At 41.5% G+C, this 9523-nt stretch overlaps 1 protein-coding gene across 5 annotated transcripts in view; it reads left to right on the top strand.

Annotated features, from left to right (window-relative positions):
- Positions 1–2371: 2371 nt before the first annotated feature.
- The window catches only part of LOC111868105 (probable tRNA (guanine(26)-N(2))-dimethyltransferase), a 16529-nt gene continuing 9377 nt past the window's right edge, over positions 2372–9523 (top strand). For 2 of the 5 annotated variants that reach the window (XM_023858494.2, XM_023858495.2), the window contains exons 1-4: positions 2400–2726; positions 3702–3877; positions 6046–6184; positions 6815–7002. In XM_023858494.2, coding sequence (XP_023714262.1) covers positions 2625–2726; positions 3702–3877; positions 6046–6184; positions 6815–7002 — 605 coding nt within the window. In that variant the 5' untranslated portion in view covers positions 2400–2624. Of the gene's footprint in view, positions 2727–3701; positions 3878–6045; positions 6185–6814; positions 7003–9523 lie in introns of all 5 variants that reach the window. The other 3 variants (XM_023858498.2, XM_023858497.2, XM_023858496.2) reach the window with 3 other exon arrangements.

Below are 9523 nucleotides of genomic sequence, written 5' to 3'. Positions count from 1 at the left end.
CTAAGACTAAACTCCATGGTTTTAGTCCACAAGTGAACTATACCGACCGAGAGACTGCCGCTTGTTGGTGAAATTAGTGCCTAGCGGATAGATAGTCTCGCGTGGTCAGCGCAATGAATCCCCACGGTCGTTAATTTCGGTTTTCTAGACCGGAGCCAGCATTTCCTTGAAATAGCGCTTCAATTATCCTCATGAGGCTGAGTGGACCCCGTTCCAGACCCACTACTTCTGAGAAAAATTCTGGTAGTGCCAGGAATCATGTCACTTGTGGCCATCCAACTTGTACTCCCATGAAATCTAATTTCTACTTCGCTATTTCTCTTGCAACTGTTGCATGTGAACCTGCTTTTTAATGTTCCATGTGCCAAATTTCACGCTCATTTTTTGGGGGGGTCATTAATGTTTAGCTGTACATATGCTTAAATAATTTTGCACCATGCCATGAAGATGAATGGGGGAGTGGTTGTACAGCTCAGTCATTCTTGAGCTTGGTACTAGATGCAGGTCCAAAGGACAAATCAAATTTAAAGATAAAATTGTCCCTGTGCTTAACTAAGTAATCACTACACCTTGAAGACATATGGGAGAGTTATGTGTAGATCCATGTATTCTTGACCTTGGCACTACTTGGTGTGGTCAGCTTCACGCTCCGGTCGCTTTATCCCCGGGGAAAGAGCCTCCGGCACCTGTTGGATAGGAGGCTGGGTATGTGTCAGATCCTTTCTGGATAAAGTGGAGAGGAGGAAATCTTGCCCTTATCGAGACTCAGAACTCCGATCCCTCGGCCATCCAACCCGTAGTGGTAGGAAGTATAAAAAAAGAACTTCAGCCATCATAGGGTGTAAGAACAGAAGAACAAAATTAACACCTATAGTAACCACCATGAAAGCCAATAATTAGTATATGTGCAATCAAGTAATACTTCCAATTTATGAAATCATGTGAAAAGAAATGTATTTTGGAGAATATCTTACATTTTGTTTATGAACCCTGGGGAATAAAACATGAAATTTATGACCTCATTGTGTTGACCTTCCTGTTCGCTATAATTAGACTTGACGTGAAGGTATGGCAAAGTTATTCCCAGACCTAATTAAGCACCACACTATATAGACGTACGGAGGAGTGAAGGTATACGCCCACTATTCTGAACGATTCTCAACATCTGTATTTATTTATTTCGTCTCTATATATCAGTGTTACAGGATATAGGACAAGTCAGTTACTGTACATTGGCTGATTACAATAAGAGAATAAAGTTACAATACTTAAAATTGTTTTCAGTAGATTACAATAGCTAAGATTTCATATAGTGTGAGGTGGAATCCATATTGGGTCCCCTCGGCACGTCGGCTTCCATGTGTCCTATTGTACCCGTACTGGTGATAATGCTTATGGAGAATTTGATGGAATGAGTTTTAGCTGGAGTTCAGTGGTTAGCTGCATGCCCTTTCCACATAAGACCCAGGGTAACTGCCCAAAGTACCCATTGTATGGGTGGCTGAGTGGCACTACAGCCGGTCTGGACCGTTTGGACTTTACGGAAAAAATAAATATTTTGCCCCCACCGGGAATCGAACCCCAATTGCTCGGTCGTCCAGCCCCGTGGCTAATCGCTATATCGTGATTCACATAGTCGCTATCGGTTGCTATACCGACTGAGCTTTACCCATAATGCTCAACACTACCACAGATTATTACATTGCTGGGTGTTTAAAACAGCTGGATTGGTGCAGGGATAGTTTAGTGGCTTTAGGGCTCTAAAGATCTTGATATTATACTCGTTATACATTCAAGAAACAATCTTGTATGTAAAAGAAAAGTGTAACTGCACTGTTAATAAACAAGTACATACATATAACACAACAAATATTGACTATCTTAGATATGTAAATAATTTAGAACTGTTTAACGGTAATCCACAAGTATCTTCTATAAGAAATTGCGTAACAATATTATGCAAGTATGTAACATTATCCATTTTAAAAAGGAACTGCAAGACATGCTTATTGTGTGATGTTATTCAATAGATTATCCCCCTGAAGAATTCTTGAATATTTGCTACATATTCCTAATAAGTCTATAGTTTTAGTCATTATTGTATTTCTATAATAGTATAATAGAGTGTGGCATGTCCTGTAATGTATTTCTTCTACACGATGAATTAAAAAACGAATTAATTAAACTGATTACTACATTTCACTCGTAAGCCATATCGTTGCGGTATCTATGAGATCTATGACATGTACTGGTTAAGGAAAGGCGATGAGACATTATTTTCCTTGACCGTGTCTGGCAGCGATGAAGTGAGACAAATTTGTACCAGAACTAACAGAGGTAACCAGCGATAACCAAACTGACCAGAACGCATCAGAATGATGCAGATATAATAGGTAGCGATACGTAGGGAATGCTGGAAAAGTATTCAAATCTTTGAACCCAACATTTTACCACATAGCAGGCACAGTGTGTACCTGTATTCATATCCCCTTAGCCTTTCTTAAGGGAAAGTAAGGTAGTTCATGAAATGTGTACATATGTTGATTTTTACGGCGTGTTGGGTACATTGCAATGCTAGAAGAAATGTATTAGATTAAGTGACTTGGGAATATGTGACAAAAGGAATGGTTATAGAGCGAATAAAATCATCTTTCATACTTTGTACATTTCTGCGAGTAAAATCTTTAATTCTTCGTACATTTCCGGGTTACAAGATATTATCTCACGTAAGTTTTTCGTGTTGCTTTGAGTGCCACGTTTTTGGAAATTTCCGGCTAGAACACAGGTCAGCACCAAGATCGTGAGAAATAAGGCCACACAAGTGAAACTGATTAGAAAACGGTAGAATTCCTGATGTTGCCTTGAAAGTAGCAGTAACATATTCCTCCGAATCGTTGGTGAATACCGCACTTCCTGATGTCACATTCTAGAGGACACTAATCACCAGATACTTAGGAAGTTTAGTTTGGTTTAAAGAAGATCTTTTTCCTGTGTCTTAGGAAATGTTTGCAAATTCTGCAAAATAGGCCACAATTTACGCAGTACATAGAATTGGCCAGAGCCAGATACATCTCAATCAGATTACATGAGCGAGTTCGAATAAAATGTAGGGAACGTTTGAGATTTTAGGTTCTCACTGTGTTGGCTGTGTAGATTGCTGATTTATGGAATATGACACAGTGTAGTTAGAAAGTTCAGGTGTTTTAAAGGTAGCTGCTTCATCTTCAGAGTAGTGCCATGGCTGCTGTATATGTTGGTAGTAGTATTAGGTGTTTCATAATGTCTGTGTGTAGTTCATCAGACTGAGCACAATAATCGTCTGCAGTGGAGTCGCCTTGGATGATCAGCCATTTGGAAGTGAAGTTTGCATCTGGCATTTCAGAGGTTGATGATGATCAGGGGTTGATTTGATGAGTACTACAACTGTGTGTTGTATTTATACCACAGAGTATGTTCTTCATTGTCGTAGCACATGTCAGTGAAGGAAAGCTGGGTCGCATCAGGTGGTCAGCCTTCACAGCCCATGTTGCTTGTCATTGGCCCTACCTTACATTAGATATTCACTGTACACTGACACGTCTGTTCACTTACAAAGACTTCATGGCATAGAGTCACTGTAAAAGTTTCAAATCATAGTAATTTAGCAGATGTACAATTTATATCTCATTTATTCCTCCTGTAATTGTACTCTTTCAATCTAGGGATGTTTCCGCAAGTATAATTCAAGGACGTTTGGAATGGATCAGAAGAATGAAAAAGAGAAAGAATGTCTTGACAGTGAGAAGAAAGTCATCATTGAAGGCAAGGCCGAGTTGCTGCTCTCTATTTCCAGAGATGTGTTTTACAACCCTGTCCAGGAATTCAATAGGGATTTAAGGTACATTTTATCTAAAATGTGTTGGGGGATATGTCTTATCTTGAGTAGGTAGGGAACCTGGCCGAAGAAAACTCCTGTGTGTTCATTGAGCTATCTGGTATGGTGAATTTGTGTGTATATTTTTGCAATTAGAGTCTAGTAACTTCCTAATGACGCCGTAATGATCTGCTTTACTCTCTGGTGATGACACATCCTACACAGTACACTCTACACAGTAGAGTTTTAATGTGTCTTGAGTCAGTCATTAATACGTAGGTAACTTGGCTTAAAATAAAGGTCATAGAACTAAGTAAGAGATTAATCACATATGTTATGGACACATACTGTATTTCATAAGTACCGTTCATTTACTACATGAAAAAAGAATATTGTAACTGGATGTAGTATAATATATTAGGATGATATGCAAACTAATGGTACACTGTTATATATGCAGTTATTCACTGTACGTTGATTAATGAAGTTTATAAACGGGGCGGCATGTCATGGCACTACAGCACCATCCTCAGGTCCGAGTATCAGTTACAGAAAAATCCACCCTAAGCCTAAACAGAACATTAAATAGAGGGATCATTGCTAGCCATCCAGTATATGAGATATGACAGACAGCCTTGTACATGCCAGTGAAGTACTTAACCCACAGACTAAACACACATCCTGTAATAAAAATCCAATATATAATCAGACAAATTTTGCAGAATAATTGTTACAGTGCCCAAAGCATGGAAATATTAACAAAATAAAACAGATTATGGGCCTTTTGCTTATGCCTAATCCCTCTAACCTAGTGGTTTCAAAAGTGTGGGGTGTGCTCCCCAAGGGAGGGGGTGACTAGTTGATTAGTGGGGTGCAGGATATTTTGTGAAAGTTACATAGTAAAATTGAATTGATTGTTATCGTTTATGGTATACCTAATGACCCAGGGAACCCTTGAGTCTGCTTTATATAATGATGCCAAGGAAGGGAAGATTTATGTGGACACTGTTCATGTTGTTAAGAAAGCCCCTTGGTTTTTTGGGACCATGGGGCCAGATGATGAAAGTGTCATCCATGTAACAGAAGTGGGGACACCTTGAAGTCCTCTATGAAGAAGTTGGTAGTGACTGAAGACAGTGCTATAGCTGTAGGCATGCTCTGTCTGTAGAAATGGTCACCAGTGCTGACATACGAGGTCAGGACATGGCAGAAGAGCAACAGGATGTCATTAAAATGTTGGGCTAAGAGACTCATGGCCTCCCTAATCAGGGCCCTGGTGAAGAGTGACACCACATTGATGTTGAGCATTATACCCTGGGGTCTGGCATGGAGAGACCCCAGGGTGTGGATGAAGGGCGTCAACCCTGCTGTTTCTGGGCACCCATCAACCCTGAGCCTTTCCTTCCTTTCTTCCTTCCGTCCCTATCCTTCCTCCACTCTTGTTCTTTATAACCCCAACTGCATGCCCATAACCCATGCACATGACTTCTCTCCCATCCTCCGCAATTCTCTGCCCACCACACATATCTGTGACTTCTGTCCCCCATGCTCCCATATGTGCACAACCAATACTTTCAAGGTGCACACTTAGTCACCCTTCCCTTCTCTCCTGTTGTTTCACCCTGGTTCTCTTATAGGGGTGATGGTAACTAGTGGGTTGGGTTCCTAGTTTCCTTCTGCTTCTACATAATCCCTCATTTTAGCAAGTCATGTGTTTCCTGCTTGCAGTCTGCTTTAATGCAGGTTTCCTACTTTGGCTTACTCTTCAACCCTGAAGATGGAGGTGTCATGTTCCACTGAAGCATCAGTTGACCTTCAGTGGAGTACACAACATCCTTGAAGACAGAACTCTTCATGACCACCACTATGAGAACCTTAAATCCTACTTTGTCAGTTATCTTTTCACTGCTTTCAGTTGCTCACCCACCTGGCATTGCCATTGCCTGGAGAAGGAACAGCAGTTACTCGTATATTAAAGTTACGTCAAACACAACATGTGACACAATAACAGAAACACCCACCCCAAGAAATGATTATTTTTTGATCAAGTGAGATTGCAGTTGCACATGCATGGGAGATGTAGACTGATGGCTGGGAGTGTGGTTTCTATCGCTATCTTATGTCAGATTGTGCTGTGTGTCAGGTCAAATAGAAAAGTGAGCATCAGATGGATGCAACACATTTGTTTAAAGTATTGCAGTTCTGACGTTGTGTGCTGAGGACCATCATCAGAAAGTGTGGGAGAGGAAAGTGAAGGAAAACGAGAAAGTACACAAAAATGGTTCTGAGGACATTCCGGTAGAGGAGCTGACAGCAGGCAGAAAGTATGAGGTATAGTAGCAACATCAGCCCTGTCCCAGTGCATGTGACATCACACTATGCAAGAAAGTCATCATCCTGTTGACAGAAGGAAAGAATGTTTGCTGTAATGGTGTATAGGGGGAGTGGAAGTAAACAGCATGGCATAGGAACTGAACAAGTTGGCTGAAGCAGTGATGCTTCTGACTTGTATTCAGGAGGTATCAGGTTCAGATCTCAGCTAGGGAACTGACTGACCTGACTGGTTTTCCACAGTCCATCCAGGCAGATGTGAGGATCATACCTCTGCTTTGGTTCAGGCTGCTTCCTTCAACATCGTTTCCAATTCACTACCCACTTATCTTACCATTTGACATATAATCTGAGATAATGAAAACATTGCTAAATAATGGGGAAATAAAATGAATGAATGGTATAGGATGTAAAGGTTGTTGTGAGTGATGAATTGGGGCAGTTGTGGTAGAAGTGGTCAGCTCTATTTGAAGAGAGAGATTAGGATGCACTGAGGAAAACCATTGGAAGTGTGTCAGGCTAGTCAGCTAGCAGCTAAGATTGTGATACAGCCCCCCCCCCCCCAAATATGAAGCAAAAACCATAGCAATTACTCCACAGTGCTTTTATAGAACGTCTATTGAATTTCAGGAAGGTCTGACAATTTTGGAGGCATTATCGGCGTCTGGTCTCCGAAGCATCAGATATGCCAAAGAAGTGCCAGGAGTGAGGGAAGTTATAGCCAATGATATCTCAGCAAAAGCAGTGTCTAGTATTCGAGGCAACGTTGTGCACAATGGGGTGGAGCACCTTGTCACAACTAGCCATGAGGATGCTGTGTGAGTTGCTCTGTTGTACTTCCATGTAGGCCAAACCAAGGGTATATATGTCTCGTTAACTGTGGTGCTGTGTGGGCAGGCAGCAGGATATGCTTGCATTCCTTATCAGTATCACATCAACAGCAGTTACCTTATATGAGTCTGTAGTCTAAGTGACTTCTATGCTCATCTTGCAGTACTACCTATGCAATGTTGCCATATCTCACCAATGAAACATACTTTCCTATAAGTGTAGGCATGATGTTTATGTACAAGGTGTGTAATTATGACACCCTGTGTACATGAACACTCACTCGCGTACTCTAACCCCGAAGGTGGCAGGAACATGTAACTTTGAAATATAAACAGCACTGCCCATATGCGGGGGCACGCGGTAGCTTAGTTGGTTGAGTCACTATGCCATAAGCTGGAATGTCGCATGTTCGAGTCCTGATGAGGTGGATATTATGAGCAGTATAACACACGCAGTCACAGGAGCAAGACACAACACAAAGCACAATACACACACGAAAGTAGGAAGAATGCTCTGATAGAGGAAGATAGGTGTGACTCGCGTATTGAGATACGACATAAGGATGACAAATCCTGAACAGTTTTAATATTTTTAATATTTAAAATTTATCAGTATAGATGACGAGTATATATTTTAGTATAAAGACAACAGGGCATGCAATGAAGTAGTTTGACGTACAACGAAAAGCACCTGAAGATGGCACTTTTGTGCTGAAACATGTAGTGCAAGAGAGAAGAGTAAGGTGAATAAATGTATGCACTGTAAGACGGTTAGAATAAATCATGGATATTTTCATTTGACCTAATCCTTCCAGCCACACTATGTCCCTGGGGTTGACTCGGCCTCTAACAGAAATGAGTGCCAGTAATCTTCATAGGGGTTAAAGGGTGGCTGGCGCATGTGGCTGACAACCTTACCGCCATCTGTGAGCCGATTGTCTAGAGAAAAGTGGGAGCCTCGACGTCTCACAATCCTATGGGCATTCACGGCCTGTGACAGGGATAGCTTTACTGTCCGTATGCACATGCTTCAGAGACCCAAGAGCAGAATGAATATCTGCCATACATATCAACAACATATCATCATGATTGCTGTGTTGTTACTGTTTGTAGGCAGTAGAGGAGTATGATGTTTGGGGTGGCCATCAGTGGCATAACCTTCATACCAAGTTTTATAAATTGCCCAATTGGTTCAGAAGTTGCAAGAGGGTGATACACAGACAATGTGATTAGCTTGTAAGCCTACTTTGGTACCTTTACCCTTAGCACACCATGTACTGACTATATTAGTGTCGTGTATTTGAATTAAGACTGCCACAGCCAAAGAGACTGGCTCTTATTAATCATTTAGTATAGAATTTCTATCAGTAGATAGCATCACTGTTACATACTGATGTTTAGAGAAAAGAGAAGGCTTTCGTGTGATGTGTATCTGCTGTTGTTTGAAGTCCATTTGAGGAAGATTGTGTGTGTTGTACTGCACAACTGCACATACCACTAAGCAGTCTGGCAGCAGGCAGGCAGTTTTGTTCCAGGGCTTGACAGTTGAGAGGTTAAGGAAGGAAGGTAGTATTTGTCTCGAAAATAGGGTTTGAATTAATCATAGTTTGGATGAAAGCAGTTGTGTCCTGTCTTGCCCAGAGCCAGGTTCCTGAGATGAGAATTGTATGAGGTGTAGGAAGTTTCCATTGGTTTTAACTGCTGCCATGAAGTTTTTCTCCACACAAATTCTAAGCATCATATATCACACAAAGTTGGTAGCACTCCTGCTTCGTATTTGGCAGGTCGAGGGTTCAAATCTGAACCCAGAACCAGGTGTCCTAATTTAGATTTTTCAAGGTTTTCCTCATTTGCTCAAGGCAAATGCTGTGATAGTACTTTGAATTAAGCCATGACCACTTCCTTCTTCATTATTTCCAATTCATAATTTAGTGATCATCCTAACATTCAGTGCTATATAGTCTGCGGTACTGACAGCATCAAATAAGCCACAAACAGACATGATGTTTACTAAATTGGGAAACATGATGATGTATCTGGGAGATGTATATTGCTGTTATGGAGGATTCTGGTGCTCTCATCATCAGGATTGAAAGCCACATGAGACAGTATCTTCATAGTTACTGCTGTGAGAGCGGCCTCCATAGTCTAGGGGTAACGTTCCCACCTCATGACTCAAGGCACGCGGGTTCAAACCCGGCGGAGGTCGTGGAATTTTTAAGGGCAGAAAAATTCAGGGAACAAGTCCTCCAGGAGGGACTTTAAGCCGTGGGTCCCGTGTCATAGATTTACTGCACGTAAAAGATCCTCATGTCTCTAGGAGACCTCTGAGCAAAATTAGGCAAGTTTCCCACCCAAGTAGTTTCCAATGCCTCTGGTAGATGGGGGAAGCATAAAGGTACCGAGGGCCGACCTCGTTGGCTCAATGAGGCTGATAGCACGCACCAGTACCGGCAGGGTATGGGGACTGGTAGAATATCAAAGGGGGACGTACAATAGATCAACAACT

The sequence above is a fragment of the Cryptotermes secundus genome, unplaced genomic scaffold, assembly GCF_002891405.2.
Source record: "Cryptotermes secundus unplaced genomic scaffold, Csec_1.0 scaffold1440, whole genome shotgun sequence".
NCBI lineage: Eukaryota > Metazoa > Arthropoda > Insecta > Blattodea > Kalotermitidae > Cryptotermes > Cryptotermes secundus.
The sequence above is the reverse complement of the archived record's forward strand: the minus strand, read 5'-3'. Positions and strand labels throughout refer to the sequence as shown.